Source organism: Orcinus orca, chromosome 14 (assembly GCF_937001465.1).
Source record: "Orcinus orca chromosome 14, mOrcOrc1.1, whole genome shotgun sequence".
NCBI classification, from domain to species: Eukaryota; Metazoa; Chordata; class Mammalia; order Artiodactyla; family Delphinidae; genus Orcinus; species Orcinus orca.
The window spans coordinates 32,303,550-32,328,506 of NC_064572.1; the positions used below are offsets into that span (position 1 = coordinate 32,303,550).

Sequence of the window (24,957 nt, forward strand, 5' to 3'; positions counted from 1 at the left end):
CCTCTCCCACTGCAGAGCACAGGCTCCAGACGTGCAGGCTCAGCGGCCATGACTCACAGGCCCAGCCGCTCCGCGGCATGTGGGATCTTCCCGGACCAGGGCAGGAACCCATGTCCCCTGCATCGGCAGGTGGACTCTCAACCACTGTGCCACCAGGGAAGCCCCCAGATCTTTTTTAAAGTACAACTTCAATATGTACATGTTTTTTATGTTATTTATTGCTTCCAAAATTATTTTAAAAATCATCAAAATGAGACAGTGTTGAAAAGTAGAAATATTTTCTTTAATGAAAATATATTCAGGTTGATCCATATTCAGATATCTTGTTTAATACTTAAAATTTGTTCTTCACATTTGTTTAAAACTATTATAAAGGTAAGTGTTCTTTGGATTGTGCCTTTGTGTTTGTATTATGAAAGAGTCAACTGAGAAAAGCAGTCAAACAAATAATGTGGAAGTTGTTACCACTACAGCATGAATGTACAATTGTATTAACTTTAATCCACAGGAAAAAAATCAGATATGGAAACAAAAAAAAATGTCCATAGCCAGATAGATAAACACACTGTGGTATATCCATGCAATGCAATATTATTCGACCATAAAAAGGAATAAATCTACTATGTACTACAATATGAATGAACTTCAGAAATGTTATGCTAAGTGAAAGAAGCCAGGCATAAAAGATCACATAATGTATGATTCCATTTATTTGAAATATCCAGAATGGGTAAATCCACAGAAACAGAAAACAGATTGGTAGTTGCCAGGAGCTAGGGACAATGTGGAGTAACTTAATAGCTTTGGGGTTTCTTTTTGAGGGTGATGAAAATGCTTTTGAACTAGATAGAGGTGATGGTTGTACAACATTATGAATATGACCACATGAAATTGTTCACCTTAAAATGATTAGTTTTGTTTTATGTAAATTTCACCTCAATTGGGAAAAAAATATCAGTTAACTTAAAACCTAACTGAATTCCAGAATTTTTGAGATGGAGGGGCTTCTCAAGATGATCCACCCATTCTCCTGTCATGAAGAAACTGAAGTTCATCAAGATTAAATATATCACTCAAGTATTTCAAGGTAGCTTGTCCAAAACCTAGACCAGCATTTGAAATCTTGAATTTCTAGTCCAGTCACTTTTTTTTTAAGCTATGACATGCTGCTCTATTATCTGCTACTATTTTAGGGGAAATACTACTCCAGTTGTCACTTATACATAAAAATAACAACAAAGAAACATAGCTTCATTTGTGCCACTTACTAAAAATGCAGGAACAGCAGGTGTTTGTTTCAATAATTTGCCAAAAAGCAGGCCAGAGCTTGAGTTAAAAGAGGATTCTCTGCAATACATCAAAGAAGGCATATATTTTAATTCTAGTCCACAGTTGTCTGGTTTGTGAACCCTTTGGTTCTACCATGATTATGATTCATTTCTGAAAGTTCAAGAAAGTCTTCAAAGGGACTTCCCTGGTCGTCCAGTGGTTAAGACTCAGTGTTTCCAATGCAGGGGATGTGGGTTCAAGCCCTAGTCAGGGAAGTAAGATGTCACATGCCATGTGGGGTGGCCACAAAAAAAAAAAGTCTTCAAACAATTGGTTAGCTTTCTACCACTTGACAATTTTTGTTTCTCCAACAGAGAAGAACGCTCAGGGTATAAAAATTATATAAGTGTTTCTGCCTAGCTTATGGCAGATAGAGGGTCTGTTTTCAACAGTTATCTTCAGAGGCACCTAGGGAGAAGCATTGAGTGGGGTTGAGGGGTGGAGATAGAGAGCAGCAACTACGAAAACAAGATAACTTGTATCCCTTGGAGATTGAGTCTTCTACTCAAGTGTAAGTAACTTGTGTTGATTTAGTGCTAGCCTCAAAATAGTCTGTGTTCTCATTTCAGGGGAGGACATTGGGAAATATAATTACAGTTTACCCTTGAGCAATGTGGGAGTTTAGTGGTGCCAACCCATGTAGTCAAAAACCTGCATATAATCAACTATACTCCAATAAAAATTAAAAAATATACCCTGCATATCACTTTACGGTCGACCCTCCACATGCATGCATATGTATCCATGGATTCAACCAACTGGGGATCATGCAGTACTTTCACATGTATTTATTGGGAAAGAATCCACGTATAAGTTGATCTGTGCTGTTAAAACTCTTGTTGCTCAAGGATCAACTGTATATTGTTTTCTCCTCTCTAAGCCCACTTTGACATTCAGTTTCTTCGTGCCCTTTATTCTTTTGAGGAAGCTAACTGTCATTATCATACTATATTGGATTTCCTATTAATTTTTCTCTTCAATATTCCTTTTATCTGAGTGGTATTTTTACTTGGTAGTATGTATTTCCTTCTTTTCCTTCAGTTCATGGGTCAGCAGAATATGTCACCTGGGCCAGATTTGGCTCACTGTCTGTTCTTGTGAATAAAGTTTTATTGGAACACAGTCATGCTTATGCTTATATGTATTGTATATACCCACTTTAGTACTAAAACAGCAGAGTTGGGTGGTTGCAGTAGAGATCATATGACCCACAAATCTAAAATACCTACTATTGGGCCTTTAACAGAAAACATTTGGCAATCTTTGCTTTTGTTGTCCAAGTGGAAGGTGAAGAACAGATTCTACAGAGTGAATAAATATTGCCAGCAAAGCAGAGGATATAGGGAAATATAGAATTTTTGCTTAAGGTAGCTAGAAGCTCTGTGTGGTCAGTGTAAAAGTTTCTTGAAGGTGGATCATCAGAGAAAATGTAGACAAGATAGATTACTGTCATAATTACAGGGTTTTTGATGCCATGTCAGAAATTTGAGATGTATTGTTTAGGAAATGAGCCATTTAAGGTTTTTCAGCAAAGGAACTTTGCCAAAACAGGAAACTCTTGCAGTAATGTTTACAAGGCAAATGAGGGTTGTATTAATGGAAGATTAATACTAATGTTGTATACATATTAATGGGAAAGAGTATAGTTGTAAGAATTTCTAAAGATGTAATTGATAGGACATTTGATTTGGGGACAAAGAGTTAATAATTCTTAGATTCAAACTTCATTGAGCAGAACAGAAAATTGTTTGTACATATTTTGGGAAGTGAAGAACTAATTTTTATGGAAGGTTTAAGTTAATGGAGAAAGATTATAACATTATATAGGATAAGAAACAAATTAAAATTGTTTACTAGGTATCAGCATTACCAAAGTTGTTAGGGCATCCCAGCCAAAGGCAGTTTTTCATTGGCCATATTTTACCTTCAGGGTACCCATTGCTATCATCTAATTGGGGTCCATCTCTTCATAAAATCCTCTTACCTCTGCTCTCCAGAGTGCCACCCTTATACTCCGATTTACTTCTGTTGTCTCATGCAGAGTCAATTACTGACATTTTCTAAATACTATGAATCATGCCCAAGAAGGGCTTTAACTCTCTCAAATAAAAATGCTTATCACGGTATTTTCTTCAACTAGAGCCACAGTTCCCAGACTGTATACTGAGACACCCTACGGTCCTGCAACAAACTCACAAGAGTTCCATAGGGTATTTTGTATATCAGGGTAATGCATATCTTCAATATCAGATTGTGATGCATTCCTTTGGGATGATGTCCTATCTTTGGGAATGGTTGCTGTGATTAAAAAAAAAAAAAAATCCTGAAAATCAGTGCAGAACAGGAAATGAGGGTTGCACTATTCAGTTAGAATCCAAGGCTTGAAGAGTTGTGCAGTGCCCATCATCAGCACCATATCCCATTAGTAAGTGTTGTGGTGGTTTTTGAATGAAGTAAAAAAAATTTTTTTTCAGTTTATATACATTATTTTTTCAAACCAGGTATTAAGTTGTTAAGATTATCAGTACTTACTAAGTTGCTCAGACCTGACTGTTACAAAAAATAGAACTGTTAGGTATTTCTTAGGGCACCATGTAAAAGTTACTTATTCACTAAGGGTGCTGTGAACTGAGAAAGTTCAGATTCTTCGAGCTAGAGAGTTGTCCAAGTCTAAAATAAATATACTCTTCCTTTAACATGTGAAAATGCAGCAGTCCTTTTTTTTTTTTCCCCCCCAAAAATAGCATTTCATGGAGTCACAGATGTAGAAAACAAACATGGGGTTACTGGGGGGGAAGGGGGGAGGGATAAATTGAGAGATTGGGATTGACATATACACACTACTATATATAAGATAGATAACTAATAAGGACCTACTGTATAGCACAGGGAACTCTACTCAATACTCTGTAATGACCTATATGGGAAAAGAATCTAAAGTGGATATATATACATGTATAACTGATTCACTTTACCGTACACCTGAAACTAACAAAACGTAAATCAACTATACTCCAATAAAAATTAAAAAAGAAAAGAAAAATAACAAAAAACAAAATAGCATTTCAGTTACATGGGAATTTATGTAGAATCTCAGTAAGAATTTAATCAGATATTTTTAAATTATCTGTACACTGTACACTGTTCTTTGTGCTGTAGCAAACATAAAAATAAAAACTACTCTTGCCCTTAAGGTTACAATGAAGTTTGGGAGGTAAGACAAATGCAAGTTGCTTATATTAATAAAATAAATACCCTTGGTTATTTATTTCATAATACATATTACGGAAGTTCAAAGAAGAACGAATACATGTGTTAGTGGGAATGCAGTAAGACTTTGTGGGATGAAAGTTCGATTTTAAGTGGACCTTGATGGAGGGGTGAAATTCCAACAGGTGGAGGTAGTGGATATTTCAGATAGAAGAAACAACATAAAGACTCAGAAGATTTATTTGGGGGGAAGCAAATCATTCTGTATGACTGAAGCAAGGACATACATTGTAGAGTAATAGAGGTTACAGCTGGTGTGCTCTGTACATTGGAGTACTATTGTGGAGAGCTTTGAATGCTGGGGTGTGAGGCATTTGGATTTAATTTACTAGTAAAATAAGAGTGATTAGGGTGATTAATCTGTCAGCAGGATATAGGATGATTAAATCAAGGAGAGAGAGAAGGCAGGAAGAGCTTTTGGAAAGGGAATGATGGATCTTGTTTTATGTATTTGTATTTCAAAGGAAATACCAAGCTCTATATTCAAGTTAAAAATCATAATTTTGATAAGCATTAGAACTAAGAGCTATAACATAGAACTCAACATTAATGGAAAAACAAAACGTTCTAATGCTCTTGATATTACTACAGAAGTAATGTTAATACAATGTTAATATGTATGGAGTGCATGCTACATACCAGGCATTGTATTAAGCATTCATTTAATTTTCACACCAACCTTAATAGCCATTACTATTCCCATTTTTTAGATGAGAACAATGAGACGTAGGGAAGTTACATAGCACAAGTCATGTATCTAGTAAGTACCAAGACTGGCAAAACTGTTAAAAATAAGTATACTCGTTTGTTTAAACTCTGTGGTGCTGAGAATTGAGTGAATCCATCTCAGATCCTGACGGATTATTATTATATGGCTTAGGTATGGCTCCTCTTATTATTTTAGTTTTTCCTATCATTCCTGATCCCTAATCCTATTCTCCTCCCCACCATGGGTACTCCAATGTGTTTGATATGTGTCCTGCATCCTTGAAAAGTGTATCATGATGTTTTAGGTATGTGCACATGTGTGTACATTATACAGAACATATAAAAGGATGAACTATATACAATATGATGTATATGTTTCTAATATATTACTTTAAATCTTTATATAATAGTGTGCATTCACCACATTTTCTGTATCCTTCCCCTAGAAATAGACTCCCAGAATGCCTCACACTCCCTTTTACTTTCAGCAAAGCTGTGATAAATATCCTCATGTATGTCCCCCTAAAACCCATCTTCTTTCTACTATGTCTTGCTGCCTCCTATTACATGCTTTTTGAGGTGTTTATTTCGGATGGAAGAAAAGCTGACATCTATGTTCATGGTATAGGTAAGATTGCAGGTTTTTTAATCCTGAAAAAGATTAAAATATATGTGGAATAGGTGATTTCATTGATGCTTCCAAAAGGAGCCACACAGGCAGGAAGATCTAGGTGAATTATCCTCTTCCACTGATGCATTATATTCAGTCAGTGGTAACATAAGCATTACAGCATCACTAGTATATTTGTTCTGGCTTTCTTCTTGTAGTGATTCTTTTGCTGTCATTACTATGAAGTAGTGCATATCGTAACATTGTAATAGTAAACAATTTATACATTATCTTAATGTTTGTCAAAGTCATTTTCCTTACAAGCAAATAGGAAGTATGTTTTATAATAATTCACATTTGGGGCTTCCCTTGTGGCACAGTGGTTAAAAATCGCCTGCCAGTGCAGGAGACACAGGTTCAAGCCCTGGTCTGGGAAGATCCTGCATGCCACGGAGCAATTAAGCCCATGTGCCACAACTGCTGAGCCTGCGCTCTAGAGCCCGTGAGCCACAACTGCTGAAGCCCGCATGCCTAGAGCCCGTGTCTGCAACAAGAGAAGCCACCACAATGAGAAGCCCACAAACCTCAACAAAGAGTAGCCCATGCTCACCGCAAGTAGAGAAAGCCCACGCACGGCAACAAAGACCCAACGCAGCCAAAAAAAAAAAAATAAATCGTATTTGATCCTCACACTCCTACAAGGAAATAGATTTTATACTCTATAAGAGTTTTGCAAAACATGTACGACTCATTAAAGGGAAGAAAACTTGCTATATGGTTTTTGTATTTGTTATTTTTGGCTTCTAATTTATTCTTTCTCTCAACCCATTGTCTTGACTAGTATTACTATGGCATGGAAAACATACTAATTATGTTCTTTAGAATAGACAACTGTGGTACATCTTGAGATACACCATCTGGTACTCTCAGCCATCTCTCATCAGTTATAGTCGAGGTTTAGTGGGGTTCTCTAGTTGTCCTAATATTTTTCTGTTACTATACATTCTTATTTATTTTCTCTTTTGCTTCTATGAATAGTGGTTTATATTTACTAAAGTCACTTCATATTTAGTTTGTTCCTTTTTAAGCTATCTACTTGAAGAAATAATAGACTTACTCCCAGCTCTTGATCTGTTCTTACTCTTGTTTTTTGAACTAAACTTCTCACTATTTATAAACATCTTTTCTTTGAACAAAGATTTAATTCAAGTGAACAAAATATTTTTATCTTTTAAATAATTTTTATCAGAGAGTAATCAAACCACTTCACTGAAATTTGAAAAATAAAAATATTAAAATTATCCGTAATTTTTCTACTGAAATTTAACCATTTTTGCTTTTGGTATATTCTCTTCCAGTTTTCTTTTCCTATTGATATAATATAGTTTATAACCATATTTTGTACTTACTACTTGTATATCTTACGTTTCATTTAACATTTGTGTATTATAAACATTTTCCACTTTGCCACTTATTTTCATAATCATCACTTTTATTATTTTCAAAGTATTCTCTAGAATAGCACTATCCAATGGAAATATAAAACAAGCCACATAAACAATTTTAAATTTTCTAGTAGCAACATTAAAAAAGTAAAAAGAAACAGCTAAAGTTAATGTTAATATATTTTATTTAACTTCAGATATCTAAAATAATTCTCATTTCAACATGTAATCATATAAAATTAATGATATTTTAACATTCTTTTTTTATACTGTCTTTGAAATTGGTGTCTGTTTTACATTTATAACACAGCTCAGTCACTAAATTGTCAACAGTCAAAATGAAATGTAGCCTACCAAAACAATAAAATTGTGTTTAGCAGAAAAATATTTTACATTCCTTCCATTTTGAATTTTTTTTCAATTAAATTAAATTAAAATTCAGTTCCACAGTCACACTAACCACATTCCATGCGCTCATTGGCTACATGTGGCTTTTTACATTTAAATTACAATTAAATAAAATTTGAAATTCAGGTCTTCAGTTGCACTAGCCACATTTTAAATGATCAATAGCCAGGGACTTCCCTGGCGGTCCGGTGGTGAAGACTCTGCACTTCCATTGTGGGGGGTATGGGTTTAATCCCTGGTTGGGAAACTAAGATTCCACATGCCACGTGGCACAGACAAAAAAAAAAGAAACAAACAATAGCTCCCACCTCTTAAAGACCATAGATATGTGAAAAGAAAGATAGGCTGTAAAGTGTTTACCACAGTGCCTGGCATAAGGAAACACCCAATAAATGTAGAGCTATAAATAAAGAATTTATAAATAATAAATATTTTTTAAAAAAATGATCAGTAGCCAGATTTAGAATGGGTGTATATGCCAGTTCTTACTTGACTATTTATTCCTCTATTATTGAATATATTGTTCCTAGGTTTTCAGTCAGATAAATAGTATACTGATATGTTCCTAAATGAATATTTTCCATATTTTGGATTATTTCCTTAAGGTAGACTCTCAGAAGTAGAATTATTGGGTCAAAGAATATGAATTTGTTTATAGCTCCTCGTGTGTATTTTCAACTTATTTTCTGGAACAAGTGTCAGTTTCACTCCCATCAGCGGTATTAATATATTAATTTCACCAACCTTTCTTCATAATCAAGTTACTACCACGTTTCTTTTTTTTATATTTTATGTATTTTATTTTTTTAATTGAAGTATAGTTGATTTACAGTATTACATTAGTTTCAGGTGTATGACATAGTGATTATATATTTTAATAGATTATGCTTCGTTTAAAGTTATTACAAAACAATGGCAGTATTTCCCTGTGATGTACAATATGTACTTGCCTGTATACATCTATATATATATGTATATGTATATATATATATATATTTTTTTTTTTTTTATTTAAACGGTAGGCTGACCTCTCACTGCTGTGGCCTTTCCCGTTGCAGAGCACAGGCTCTGGGCACGCAGGTTCAGCGGCCATGGCTCACGGGCCCAGACGCTCCGCGGCATGTGGGATCTTCCCAGACTGCGGCACGAACCCGTGTCCCCTGCATCGGCAGGCAGACTCTCAACCACTGCGCCACCAGGGAAGCCCAATAAATTACTTATGTTTGTTTTTTGTTTTTGTATTTGTTTTTTTGGCGGTACGCGGGACTCTCACTGTTGTGGCCTCTTCCGTTGCGGAGCACAGGCTCTGGACGCGCAGGCTCAGCGGCCATGGCTCACGGGCCCAGCCGCTCCGCGGCATGTGGGATCTTCCCGGACAGGGGCACGAACCCGTTTCCCCTGCATCGGCAGGCGGACTCTCAATCACTGTGCCACCAGGGAAGCCCTCTATATATTTTATACATAGTAGATTGTATCTCTTAATCCCATATCCCTGTCTTGCCCCTCCCCCCTTCCATTTCCCCACCAGTAATCACTGTTGTGTTTTTATATCTGCAAGTCTGTTTCTGTTTTGTTATTACATTCATTTTATTTTTTAGATTCCACATACAAGTGATAACATAGAATATTTGTCTTTCTTTGTCTGACTTATTTCACTAAGTATAACTCTCACTTGGTCTGTCCACATTGTTGCAAATGGCAGAATTTCATTCCTTTTTATGGCTGAGTAATCTTTATCCATTCATCAGTTGATGGACACTTAGGTTGCTTTCATATCTTAGCTATTGTAAATAATGCTGCTGTGAACATTGGGGTGCATTTATCTTTTCGAATTAGTGTTTTTGTTTTCTTCAGATATATATCCAGCTCTGGAATTGTAGGATCATATGGTAATTGTATTTTTAGATTTTTGAGAAACCTCCATACTGTTTTCCATAGTGGCTGTACTAATTTACATTTCCACCAACAGTATACAAGTCTTCCTTCCCTCCACATCGTTGCCAATATTTGTTCTTTGTAGACTTTTTGATGATAGCCATATTGACAGATGTGAGGTGATATCTCATTGTGGTTTTGATTTGCATTTCTCTAATAATTTGCAGTATTGAGCATCTTTTCATGTGCCTGTAGATCTGCATATCTTCTTTAGAAAAATGTCTATTCACATCTTCTGCCCATTTTTTAAATCGGATTGCTTATTTTTTTGATATTGAGCTGTATGAGGTCTTTATATAACATTTTGGATATTAACGCCGTATCAGTAATATCATTTGCAAACTTTTTCCATTCAGTAGGTTGTCTTTCCATTTTGTCAGTGGTTTCCTTTGCTGTATTAAAGCTTTTAAGTTTAGTTAATTCCCATTTGTTTACTTCTGCTTTTATTTCCTTTGCTTTAGGAGACAAATCCAAAAAATATTGCAGTGATTTATGTCAAAGAGTATTCTGCCTTTGTTTTTCTCTAGTAGTTTTTTGGTATCCAGTCTTACATTTAGGTTAATCTATTTTGAGTTTATTTTTGTATACAGTGTTAGAGTCTGTTCTAATTTCATTCTTTTACATGTAGCTGTCCAGTTTTCCCAGCACCACTCATTGAAGAGACTGTCTTTTCTCCACTGTATATTCTTGCCTCCTTTGTCATAGGTTAATTAACCATAAGTGCATGGGTTTCTTTCTGGGCCCTGTATTCTGTTCCATTGATCTATGTGTCTGTTTCTGTGCCGGTACCATACTGTTTTGATGACTGTAGCTTTGTAGTATAGTCTGAAGACAGGGCTCATGATTCCTCCTGCTCTCTTCTTCTTTCTCAAGATTGCTTTGGCAATTTGGGGTCTTTTGTAGTTCCATATAAATTTTAGGATTATTTGTTCTAGTTCTGTGGAAAATGCCTTGGGTTGTTTGACAGAGATTGCAATGAATCTGTAGATTGCTTTGGGTAGTATGGACATTTTGACGATTTTAATTATTCTAATCCATGAGCACAGACTACCTTTCCATTTTTTTTGTATTATCTTCAGTTTCCTTCATCAGTGTTTTATAGTTTTCAGAGTGTAGGTCTTTTACCTCCTTGGTTAAGTTTATTCCTGGGTATTTTGTTTTTTTGTTTTTTTGGTTTTTTTGGTATTTTGTTTTTGATGTGATTTGAAATGAACAGTTTCTTGTCTTTTCTTTTAGTATTTTAAATATTTCAATTACTTACTTTCCCCCATGTTTAAACTACCCTGAGAAATCCTCAGTGTGGCTGAATGAGAAATCTACATACTTGAGATTTCCAGGCTTTAGGTCTGGCTCTGATAAAAATGGTTCTTTGGCTCTGTCTTGGTCTTTCCCCTTTCCTCCTATTCCTGCCTTTTTTTTCTGTTTCAGTTTCCATTTTAATGGATAAAATTGTCTCACTTCACCCTTAATTCTGATTAATATTATCCAGTCTCTAAGTGTTAGAATCTACTTTGCTTTTCGTTGGTCCTAGGGCCAAAGAGTAGCAGCGCTAACTCTTGTATCTACTGAAATCCCTATTTTGAAAATTACAAGATTTTTGTTGATTATATAGAGTATTTTTCTAAACTACAGCTCTATAAATTATTGGCCTGTTTTTATTACAAACCTGTTACTTGAAAAAAAATTTTTTTATAACAGTTTTGTTTTGGTGATACGATGGTCTGGAACATGTGGCCTAGCAAAGGATATAAATCTAGAAAGAAAAATTATGGTTGGCATCGATTTTAAGTCTATGCACTCTAAGCACAAATCCTAAATTGTTTAAATACTAAATATTTACTTAAAGAAAAACAAGAAACCATTCAAAAATGGAATTAATTTAAATTGTGAATTTGCCTCAGTTAAAAGCTGATGGTTTTTTGTGTATTCTTTGTAAAATTAAGAAAATGGAAGTTCTACTGTCCACATCACAATTCTCTTGTGTTGCATTTTAAAGTAAAATACACATACAACATACACATTTGGAATGAGGCCAGATTTAGACTCTGGGGCATACTGTTCTGTACCTTAAATTACAATCAGATGTATTTTAGCACAGATCAAATTTTCAGTCTGAAGTTGGTGAGAAGCCTAATTATTTGACCAGGTTACTATTTATGTAAACCATTCTATGGCTGTCTGTGGTTAATCCACAGCTGGCAGAATGCTAGCTCTGGGAGGTTTTTATTTCATGCTGAAACAGTTTGGGGAGAAACAGGGGGAGGGGGGAGCTTTAAACTCTCCTCATTAAATGAAAGACTAAAAAGCAAGTTCATACATATTACTATGGAGACAAGATGCTATAGAAACTGTTCATTTTAATTCTCCAAGTGACATAAATAGCAAAGCAGCTTGGATGCTCATAGTTTGCAAGTGACATGGTATTTGGTTTAGAAAGTAAGATGAAAACATTAAATGATGTTACCTAAGGCTAAGACATGTTTCCTTTTAGAACAATTGAATATTGGTAAAGAATTAATGGCTTAGAATTTTTAAATGATGAGAAAATTTTATGTTACTGTGATAGGAAAATGTTTTTATTAGAATTTCATTAGCAGTACTTTAGTAAAAGACAATTATAGTATAAAATTCTCTTAATATTTCAGAATTTGTAAGCGCAAGAAACCCTTCAAAGGTGGATCCCAGTACACATGACTCCTGCCAGAAAATTAATTTTTTAGTGTTCTTTTAATATTCATTTTGAAGTTTGAAAATAATAGAAAAATAATCTTGTTTCTCTTTAAACTCTTTGAGTTTGCAAGATAGAAGTGGTTAGTCCCTCAGTTATAAGTGAATATTTCAATAGCTTTTTTGTAACTTTTAAAAGAAGTTTCCTTTACACTTTGATGGTTATTTCTAACATAAGGTAGCTCTTCTCTTCTCGTTCCCATTTCCCTACTTCCTCTGGTTCCTTGCTCTAATTATCCTCCCTCTCTTGCTTCTTCATTCTTCTGTTTCTCCAGTAGATCCTTCATTGAAGAGCAGAAATGCTTAAACTTTCCCTGTTCTTAAAAACAACTCTCCTACTCCCCTTCTGCCACTAAAATTATCTTTTTGCTCTTTTTTTCTCTGTTATCTACTAAAACTAGGGTAATTATCTCTGGAGTCACTTGAATTCAAACTCCATCACACATAAGCTCTAGGATCTGGGAAACCTTTCTTAATTTTCCTGTCTTGCCTTCTTTATTCATAAAAAGAGAATAATAACAGTATCCACCTCATAGGTTTATGTAAGGAAAAAATGATAACCAAGTTGATATACATAGAGCTTTTAGTATAGTGCCTGGATTATAAGAATGGCTCAGTGAATTTTAGATGATTCTATTATTATTCACTGATAAAACTCCCCAAATAATTCATCTTTACCCTTACTTTCTCACCATTCCTTTTTAAACAACTATCTGTTTTTACCTTCATACCTTAAGTACTTTCTCCTAACCATCAAATCCTGTGACTTTGGCTCAGTCCTTTCCTCTCTACCCATTGATAGCTTCGGTGCCTTTAAGTATCTTCTTAAAGTTTCCCTTGTTGGGTTTCTCTGTCATGGCTTCTGTTCTTCTTGTGTGCCTTCCTCTTGTACTCTACTTTTTTCCTTTCCTCTGTCCCCTGATTTTGGTTCTCCTCTATTCTGTCCTTTGCCCTCTTCTTTTTCTACCTTTCTTTCTTGGTAATTACAACTCCTCTTTTACCATCACCTTCTTCCATGGCCTTTCTCCTGAGTCCAGCTTTCTGATATATTTGGAAGTCCCTTAACACCTCAAATGTAGTATGACCACAACTAAACACTCTCTTTGACGTCTAAGCCAGGTCTTGTTCTGTATTTTTCTATTTTTTTTCTTTGTTTTTTTGTTTTTTGGCCGTGCCACGCAGCATGTGGCATCTTAGTTCCCTGACCAGGGATCAAACCTGTGCCCCCTGCATTGGAAGCGCAGAGTCCTAACCACTGGACCACCAGGGAATTCCTGGATTTTTCTATTTCTATTAATAGTAGAACCAGATTTAAAATCTTAGTAATCTTTTGACTCTTTTTTCTTTGTCTCCCACATCTTAAACAATTGCTAAGTCCAGTATGTAATACTCCCAGTATGATTTCCTTTTACAAAGCCGAAAGCAGGCTTTTATTGACTGTTGCTGTCCAGAGTAACGTTCCCTTGAATTCTCCTATTAAGCTTGTTACTCCTTTCTTTCAAGGAAAACTTCATTACCCTTCATTCATCCCCACTCCACCTAATAGACTCCTGAACTGCCACTCAAGGCCCTTCGTGTTCTTACCTCAGCTGGGCTTCCAAACTTTTATCTTCTTTTGCCCTTTGTGTACTCCTTCATTTCCTTGCGCATCATCCAAACCAGATTTCCATATAAGCATCCATGTTTTTGCTTATACTTTATTGCATCTAGAAAGCGTAAATATATATTTTAAAAGACTTACTAATGTTTAAGATACAGATAAATAGTATTTTTAAATATAGCTTTCCTGACAATAAGAATCCAAACTGTTTGTAAGAAGCTGTAAGGATCTAATCTGCCTTCATTACTATTTGTCTGATTTAAAAGTAATTATTGTCCTGAATGAGACCTTTCAAATATTTTTTCTTATGTAGATTCCTAGAATTCTTTCAGTATTGAATATACAAATCTAATATGAAATAAATAATGTCTTATTCTCTAATGTAATGGCATATATCAAGCATATAGTACTCATGTGATAAACTTTTCTCCTCATCAAATTCTTTTTTCTGCCTTGCATTTTATAATTGTATTTTTAAGGTTTACATTATATAGGCTTTTGTATTTTGTATAGGTTTCTTTTATTCTCACTGAGAGTGACTATGTGGAGATAGCATTTCTAATTTCCCTTCCTTTTTTTCTTTATCCAGGGTTTTTTTCTCACAGTTTCCCCAGAGTCAGTTTTAAAAGTGGCTCACCATGCTTCTGAAAACAACAGAATTTTCACTTTGAATCTGTCTGCACCATTTATTAGTCAGTTCTACAAGGAATCATTGATGAAAGTTATGCCTTATGTTGACATACTCTTTGGAAATGAGACGGTGAGTAATTTTTTTTTTAAAGTACCTGGTTTGTTTGGTTTCTCTTTGTGTATATGTTTAGAAATATATAAATAAAAACTGTGTACTTGAGAATCAAGTAAAACTGCCTCAGTTTGGACCACTCTAACTCAGTATTTTTAGTATTTCCTTCAGAATATACTAATTTCTTACACAGTAAAAAATTAGTCTTTTAAAGGATTAGGTTATTCAGGTTTATAATTTACATGTAGTAAAATTCACTCTTCTTATACATTTCTGTGAGCTTTTGCAAATGCATACCTGTCATGTGACTGTGACCACAAGCAGGATAAAAAACATTTTCATTACGTTTATCAGTCAACCCTTGCCCTCATCCTTAGCCCTTAACATCAACCTCAAATAACCTTAATTAAAAAGAAAATGAGGAGGAGCCTTAATAAAAATAAAAAGCATTGGAGAGCACACAGAAAACTCTTTAATAAGAGCTCACATTTGTAAAACATATGTAAAAAAGATGGAAAGCATTTATAGAACCAGGGAACAATGCTAAAAGTTTGGCAGAGACATTGAAGAATAGAAAAGAATAGAGGCCCAAGAATAATTAGGTTTGCAGAAAATGCTGATGATATCAAAATGGTCTTCATTGTTTAAAAAAACTCCAAAAGTACAGTCAACAGAAAAAGTAATTGGACTTCATCAAAATTAAAAACTTTTGTGCATCAAAGGACACTATCAGGAAAGTGAAAAGACAACCCATGGATGGTAGAAAATATTTGCAAATAATATATCGGTTCAGGGATTAGTATCCAGAATATATATCTTAACAACTCAAATACATCTCAACAAGAAGAAAACAACCTAATCTAAAAATGGTCAAAGGACTTAAATAAATACTTCTTCAAGGAAGATATATCAATACAAAGGGCCAATAAGCATGTGAAAAGATGCTCACCATCAGTAATCATTAGAGAAATGCTTATGAAACCAAAGTAAGATATTACTTGACACCCAGTAGGATGGCTGTTTTCAAAATTAAAAAATGATAAATAACAAGTACTGGAAAGGATGTGGAGAAATGGGAACTCTTGTGCATAGCTGCTGGGAATGTAAAATGGTGCAGCTGCTGTGGAAAACAATTTGGTGGTTGTTCATAAAGTTAAAAAGAGAATTATTACCATATGATCCAGCAATTCCACTTCTAGGTATAACCAAAAAACCTTCAAAGCAGGGATTCAAATGCTTTTACACCAATGTTTAGCAGCATTATTCACAATAGCCACAAGTTGGAAACAAACCAAATGTTCTTCAACAGATGAATAGATAAATAAAATCTGGTATATACATACAATGGAATATTATTCAGCCTTTAAAAGGAATGAATTCTGTTACATGGTACAATATGAATGAATCTTGAAAACATTATGTTAAGTGAAATAAGGCAGATACAAGCAGACACCTATTGGGTTTTCCTATAAGGATTCCTCTGAAATGAAGTATCTGGAATAGAAAAACTCATAAAGAAGGACAGCAGAATAGTGGTTACTAGGCACTGGGGGAAAAGGGGAGTTGGGAGTTAGTTAATGAGTACAAAGCTTCTATTTGGGATGAAAAAAAGTTCTGGAAATGGATAGTGGTGATGATTGTACAACATTGTGAATATATTTAATGTCAGTGAATTTAACACTTAAAATTGTTAAAGTGGTAAAATTTTACTTTATGTATATTTTACCACAATTTAAAAAATTGATTGATTCTACAAATTGGTACAGTTTGACTAGAAGTTAGTACTGTATAGATTATTAAAGAAATTATTTTTCCCTACCTAGAAGAGGAAGTAGTAAAATTACAAGCTACTACCTGGTTACAAGTCATGTCAGGATAACTTTTTACTTTTTTGTACGATTGCTATTCATATGAATTCAACAGATATGTAGTACCTATTATGGCAGACCAATAAACAGTAGATGTATAGTATATTTGAGATGATTTGTCATAATATGGATTATAGAATAATAAATATTGGATACAGGGCAATTAGATATATTTGATAGTTTACTGAACCAGTCTCAAAAAGTCCTCCGATAAATTAATAGATTTCTAGTGATATGCTTCAGTGTTTGCTCAAGTAAACTATCAGTGATTCAGATAAAGCTGTATTTGTAGATAAGGCAAACGCACAGAATGTAAATAATGCAACACGTTAATAGATACCAAGTAAATTGAATGTCAAAATGAGACTTTAAACAATTTTAATAGTTTGGAAATACCAATTAAGTGATGAAATTTAATGAGGATAAATAAAATGATACCATATTTGATTATAAAACAAATATGTTATTATGAGCTTTATCTCTTTAATCTCATATTTCATTGTTCTCCTTGAATACTCAAGTAATAATAAACTATCTTCGGTTCTCTAGGAAAACAAGGGACATTTCATTTCTAAATTGCAATGAAGTGTGAAATATATTTCTCAGGGAATACATACAGGATTGCTTTGTCCTTCTCCCCCTCTTTCTCCCTCAAAAGAAAAAAACAAAAAAAAAAAGAAAAAAACAAACAAATCTACTGTGCTTAATATAAATTCTCAAAATGTCAGCACTTAGCTAAAACCAAACACACTTGACTCTTATTTTCTACCTAGTGCCACTTTCCTTTTCATAGGATTGTGTACTACTAATGATGTTTTATAGCTTTTCTGATAACCTCAGAAAGTATATTTTAAAAAAAGAAGAAGAACTTGTCCACCAAGGCTATCTCTTCACAGATAATGAAGGACAGTGATCCTTGTGAGACAAGAAATAAATGAGATGAGCCCTATGATTAACCCAACTTACCACTTGAAGAGAATTTCTAGGCCATTGCACAGAGGAGAACCCACGTAGAGCTTGGCAGTCTCTTTGAATTGAAGAGATGGAGCTGGAAGTTCAGGAAATCTAACAGCTAGCCAGCTGGAGTTTGCAATTCATAGTACCCGAAAGGAAAGAGCTGCATAGAGAGAGAACACAGGAGATTTGCAGAGTCCCACCCAAGTCTTTCAGCTGAGTACTTGATCAGCTGTGAGGAAACTAATGAAGGCTGGGCAAAGAACCACCTGAGAAGATACTAGCAAATAATCTTCAGAGTGCACAGAGAGCCTGTAACCATTCTTATTCTACTAGCTAGAGTAGAGAACCTCATAATTCATGAGCTTCAGAGTACTTAGAGCACCACTGGTGCAAAATTAGTCTAGAGTGAGGCTCCTTTTGTCCCTCCTAACAATATTATCCCAATATGCACACAGTGCCTTGTATTGGGTTAAAGAAATTCCCTTCTATTCTTAGTAATCTGAGGGCTTTTTATCTGGAATGGATGTTGGATTTTGACATTTTCCCCCCGTGATTTTAGCAAATTCAATCCAGTAATAGGATAATTCATCATGACCAGGACTGTAGGGTTGGTTTACCAATCAATATAATTCACCTTTGTAAAAATAAAAAACATCACCATCTTAATAGACACAGAAAAGAACCTATGTCAGAATCCAACATCCATTCCTGATAAAAAGCCCTCAGAGTACTAAGAATAGAATGGAACTTCTTCAACCCAATACAGGACATCCACAAAAAATGTACAGCTAATATCATACTTAATGATTAAAAGCTGAATGCTTTCCTCTAAGATCAGGGACAAAGCAAGGATGTTCACTCTTTCCACTTTTATTCAGCATTGTACTGGAGGTTTTAGTCAGTACTAATAAGGTATGAAAATCATCGAGATTAGAAAGGAAGAAGAAAAACTGTCTCTGTTACTAACACCGTGATCATCTTTGTAGAAAAATCTTTTGAAATCTACAAAGAGCTATTACAAATAAAAATGAATTTAACAAAGTTGTGGGATACAAGATAAACACACAAAAACCAGTTGCATTTCTATATAGTAGCAGCAAACACGCAGAAATTGACATTTAAAATTACTATTTCCATTACTATGAAAAGATATAACATACTTTGGGATAAATCTAATAAAAGATATACAAAACCTGTATACTGAACACTGTAAAACATTGTTGAGAATAATTAAAGAACTAAGTAGAGAGAGAGGGCATGTGCATGGATTTTAACTCTATTGTGAAGATGTCAGGTCTCACATTGGTCTTTGGATTCAACATAATTTAATTTAAAATTCCAACAGGTTTTTTGTTTGTTCATTTTCTAGAAGTCAACAAGCATATTCTAAAATTAATATGGAAAAACACTGGACTAAAATAGTCAAACCAACTTTGGAAAAAAAAATCAGAGGACCTACACTACATGGTGTCAGGACTTATAAAGCTACAGTAGTCAATACAGTGTGGCAGTGCCCTAAAGATAGGCAAATAGATCCATGGAACAGAGGAGATAGTACAGAAATAGACCAACTGTTGATTCTTTAACAAAATTTCAGTAGCAATTCTGTAAATAATAGTCTTTTTAACAAATTATGCTATAGCAATTGAATATCCATATCCAAAAAAGCAAAACTTCAGCCCATACAACATGCAACAACTATTCAGGTGTCCAACATTAAAAAGTATGACTATACAAGATATTTGCACAAGCTGATAGAACTGTCATACACTGCTGGTGAGAATGCAAAATGGTACAACTACTTTGAAAAATAGTTTTCCAGTTTCTTACAAAGTTATATATAACCCACCATATGACCTAGTTGTCCCCCCGCAAGAGAAATGAAAGTATATGTACATATAAACACATACACAAATGCTTGTAGGAACTCTTATTTGTAATATCCAAAGTCTAGAAGCAACTCAGTGTCCATCAACTGGTGACGGGATAAGCAAACTGTGGTATATCTATACGCAAGAATACTAGTCCATAAAAGAAATGAAGTATTTATACATGCACCAACATGGATGAATGTCAGAAGATTTATACTGAGTGAAAGATGAGCTGCCAGACAAAAAGTACATTCTGTGTAACTCCATTTAAATTAAATTCTAGAGAATTCAAACTGTAGTGACAGAAAGCAGATTCATGGTTGCCTGGGAAGGAGTTGTGCTGTGAGGCAGTGATCACAAATGGGCATAACAAAACTTTTGGACGTAATGAATGTGTTCCTTATCTTGATTGTGGCTGTAGTTTCAGGACTTTATGCATGTGTCAAAACTTATCTAATTAGATACTTTAATTTGTGCAGATCATTATATGTGAATTATACCATATAAAGCTTTTTTGAAAGAATACATACTGTGTGATTCCATTTACATAAGTTTAAAAATGGGGAAAATTAGAGTTGTTCATATAAAAAGCTCTAAAGAACCAATGTTAAATGAAAACGTGAGGGACTTCCCTGGTGGTCCATAGAAAGTACTGCTGACCTGTGAAAACCACAGGGGGTTGGGTTGCCACCTCTAAAGGCGATAAAAATTCTGCATATAATTTATAGTCGGCTCCCTGTACTCATGGTTCCACTGCACCTGAGGTTCCAACCAACGGCAGATCCTGTAGTTCCGTAGTATTTACTGTTGAAAAAAATCTGCATATAAGTGGACACGTGCAGTTCAAACTGGTGGTGTTCAAAGGTCAACTGTGCTGAGTTTTTGTTAGGTAGTGTTGAAGGTGTTCTTAGCAGTATTGATATTATTCCTCTCTTAAGTTTCACTTAACTAACTTGCTTGAATAACATGTACTCTCCATTCCCTTGATAAAACATAATAAATAGTTCCAAGTGAATAAGGAAAAACTATTATGCTATTAGGCTGTTCTCTGATAGACCAACTTCTCTTCCTACAAATTTGCTTTTAATGATTATATAATCTGATAAAATAGAATAGAGTGCAAATAGAGTGAGAATTAGTTTAATGAATTAAGTTTGGGTAGAAAACTCAGTAAAGACAAATTGCTTTAAAAAGTTGTTCTTGAATTAGGTGTGGGCATGAAAAGTTTTAAAGATTAAAGGAAGAAGAACCTATAAATAGCTGCACTCGGGAGTACTCCATAGAAGTCTTCAAGTTTTGACTCTCCTTTAAAGAAACTAAAAGTGAAATTCATAAACCATGAATTATGGATCTGATTCTATAAGAAAGGCTCTAGAATATCAGTCAGCATACACACATTAAAAGTCTTGACCCTACTTTAAATATTAGCAAATGATACATCAATATATATTAATAAAATGTTTATAGAATTTTTAAATTAAATTTTTAAAATTTAATCAATTTGCTGATTTATTAGCTAACTACTGTTCCTTCCATTTCCTTATACGTAAAGTGAAGGATTTGTGTAGAAATACTAGAAGATCTTTTAAATTTTTTGTTAGAGCCTAAAAATGTTTTTTACAAAAACTGTGGATTCATTTTTCTCAGATGTTCTAATAGTCAGTAACACTGACCAATTTTACTATAAATCAGCAAGTCCTTGTTCTGAAATCTAGAATAATATAATCCCAAACATTAATTTTAGATAGTTATTCTTTTTTTTTTTTTTAATATCCAGCTCTTTTTTTTTTTTTTTAGTTGTTGGGGGTAGGAGTTTAGTAATTTATTTATTTATTTTTGCTGTGTTGGGTCTTCATTTCAGTGCGAGGGCTTTCTCTGGTTGTGGCAAGCGGGGGCCACTCTTCATCGTGGCGCGCGGGCCTCTCACTATCGCGGCCTCTCTTGTTGCGGAGCACAAGCTCCAGACGCGCAGGCTCAGTAGTTGTGGCTCACGGGCCTAGTCGCTCCGCGGCATGTGGGATCTTCCCAGACCAGGGCTCGAACCCCTGTCCCCTGCATTAGCAGACAGATTCTTAACCACTGCGCCACCAGGGAAGCCCGATAGTTATTCTTTTCATTGTTAACAGGCTCAACTGTAATGCCTTACAAGCGAGATTTTTTTTTCTCTTCTTTCACCCCTACTGTTTCTTTTCTCTGTTTGATTTGCCCAGGGAAAAGGGTATTCTTCTCTAAGGAATATCTGAAAATATTTGGTTGAGCTCATTCTGAAACAAAATAGAAGTATTCACAGGAATACCGATACTCCATTAATATGATAAAAACAAAGTATAAATTATTAACTGATGTAATTTACTTTTTTTCTTTCTTTTATCACAGTAAAAAATATATAACAAAATTTACTATTTTTGAGTGTATAATTCATCGGCTTTAAGTACACTGACAGTGTTGTGCAACCATCACCACTGTCTATTCACAGAACTTTTTTATCTTTCCAGAACAGTAGCTTTGTACCCATTCAACAATAACTGCTAATTTCCCTTTCCCCCCAGTGCCTGATAACCACTATTTTACTGGCTCTCTCTATGAATTTGCCTATTCTATGTACCTCAAAAAGTAGCATCACACAATAGTTGTTTGTCTGGCTTATTTCACTGAAGATAATGTTTTCAAGGTTCATCCATGTTGTAGCATGTATCAGAGTTTCCCCTTTGTATATCCATTCATCCATTGATGGATATTCAGTTTGTTTTTACCTTTGACTTTTGTTAATAATGCTGCTGCTGCTGGTATACAAGTATCTGTTCAAGTCCCTGCTTTCAGGTTTTTTGGGTATGTAGAAGTGGAATTGCTGGATCATATGGTAATAATCCTCTTTTTAACTTTTTGAGGAACCACCAAATTGTTTTCCACAGCAGCTGCACCATTTTACAATTCCCACCAGCAATACACAAGGGTTCCTATTTCTCTACATCCTTGCTAACACTTGCTATTTTCCATTTTTTTGGCAATAACCATCCTAAGGGGTGTAATATAGCATCTCATTCTGATTTTGATTTGTGTGACTTGCTTTTAACTGAGATTCAGAAACGCATAGTGATAAATTTTCATGTTGGCTCAATTAAAAATTCTTGGTAACCAGTTAAATTGCATTTTATAATTTTAAACTACACATCTGAATTTATTGGTTGTCCTTGTTAAGGTAGTTTTGAAACTACCATAATATATAAATTATTTAAATGTTACATTGTATTTTTAATTTCTTTCTGACATCTTCAAAGTTTAAAGCGTTTCCCTTCTGCGACAACCATTTGTTACCTAGACAACCATTTGTTACCTAGACTCAGCTTAAAAAAGGACATTCTACATGCAGGTAATTATATTCATTGATGCCTGCTAATGCAGTCTGCTTTGTAGTCATAATCTAGCAGTACATGACTAAAGAACTTGATTATTCTTGTTTTTCATTTTTATTAAGAACTTTTTTTGAATAGTGTCATCTTGCAAATGGTTCTTAAGAGTAATACTTTTCAAGGCTCCATAACGACTAGATAATTAACCTGCCAGGATTAAGTACACTCAACTTTGCTTCAGGATACTTAACTCTCAAACAAGGTCAATTATCTCATGATAATAACTGCTTTGTCAAGAGTTACCACTTAATTCCACAGTGAAACGTCACATTACCGGTACAATGCGCTTTTAAGATTAAGTTTAAACAGTAAAATACAGCTTGAAAATTGGGCAGAAGAATTCAGTTTATTTATTTCATACATATTAAGAATGCTACATTTTAGATAAAACTCTCCCACATAGACCTAGTGTTTGAATCTCACAGATGATTTCTGTTTATAAAGATTATGTTTATAATCTGTTTCATCCCTCCTTCTGCTGGCATTATTCCCACATTGTACATTTTCTTGCAGGGAAATCCATTTTAAACCTATTGATCCTACAGAGGATTCAGTATGTTAAAAACCTCTAGTGCAGACTAGGAAAATTGAAATTACTGTCTCTTTACTAAGCGATGATTTAACTTTTTAAAAAAATATCTACCTTATCAATGAATGAATTACAAGGCAATATACAAAATTCTGCAGTTTTGTTGTTGTTGTTTCTGTTGTGGCTGAGTAGCTCTTAAATCATATTGGTATAGTGATGTATAGCCAAAAACAGGAAAGCTACATGATGCATCGGGACATTCTGAAAGAAACGTATAATTGGCTTTAATTACTTGAATCCATGTTTTCTAAACCTGAGTAATGGCTGTGTCTCCTTATAAGTAAACCCTGATCATCTTTTTACTAAAGCAGATGGATTAGGTTAACTTTTTCTTCTTTTATATAGTTTGCTGGGAGAGGAGGGGGACGTTTATTGATATTTATTGTTTACACTCTTAAATCCTTAATCTTTCTAATAGCCATTGATTCTTTTTAAAATAACAAAAATTAATAATTGGAAAACAGCAATAGTGCTTTAATTGTAAATAACCTTTGGTAAACTCTGTCTTATCTGAAATAGTCTGTCAGTGTCTATACAAAGATGTAATTTGCTGTTTCACTATGAAAATCTGTGTAAATCCTTAAATTATGTGCACCAAATATAATAAGTGCTATGAATGCATACATCTTCATTCAGATAGTCTCTCTTTAGTTAGGAGACTTACTGTTCTTTATAAAGGTATTATTTTTAATTATGGGAAAAACTTCCTTTCTCTCTCAAGTCTGTACATTTTATCCTCAGGGAATTCCTTTTTGAATTGTTACATCTTTTTGCTAAATCTAATTCCTTAGGATACATGATTTCCAAACATTTTCAGAGGCAGGCTGTCACCAGATCCATATTCTGACAGTAGAAGAGATGGTCTTTTCTTTCCTCATATCAAGGTGTTTCCAACATGAATGTGGGGAATAGGGCTATCCCTAAAATGGTAATTCTACCCTTGTAATTATGCAAAAGTGACTAGTTTCTTCCAAGGATAAGATGGAAGTCACCTTCCTGAGACTCTTCTTATAGATCTTTCCATTCCTCTCTCTTTACTATAAGCAAACAAAGTGAGAGGAGCCTATGATACAGATAAAAATCTAAGGTTGTTATAAGATCAGTCCAGGAAAGTAGGAAATGATGTTTCAGAGAAGATACGTAACCCCTTCAAAAAAATTAAAACTTATGGTGCTCATATAAAATTCTGATGTATTTTCTGCTAAGGATAATGAAATTTCAATTAAGATAGGGCTGTGGCATTGTAAGATTGCTGCTTATCTCCTGGATTCAACTTTCTCCTTTGGGTCTTTCTGATATATTTTACTCACCTGGAAAAAAAAAAAAATGAGATTCACTGTAGCACAAGGGAGTCTTCTAATGTCAGTGGCATGTTGTAAAGATGTGCTGTGAGAAGGATTTGGAAAGAGCCAAAGACTATTTAACTATAAGCTTTGTGTGTCTCTTCCTTCCTTTCTACTTCACTCTCTCCTTTTCTCTTTCCTTTCT

At 34.4% G+C, this 24,957-nt stretch overlaps 1 protein-coding gene across 8 annotated transcripts in view; it reads left to right on the forward strand.

Moving 5' to 3' along the window:
- ADK (adenosine kinase) overlaps nucleotides 1–24,957 on the forward strand; it is a 485,652-nt gene that overhangs the window by 325,110 nt on the left and 135,585 nt on the right. For all 8 annotated transcript variants that reach the window (XM_033434179.2, XM_004273086.3, XM_049697247.1 and 5 more), the window contains one exon: nucleotides 14,622–14,792. In XM_033434179.2, coding sequence (XP_033290070.1) covers nucleotides 14,622–14,792 — 171 coding nt within the window. The remainder of the gene's footprint in view (nucleotides 1–14,621; nucleotides 14,793–24,957) is intronic.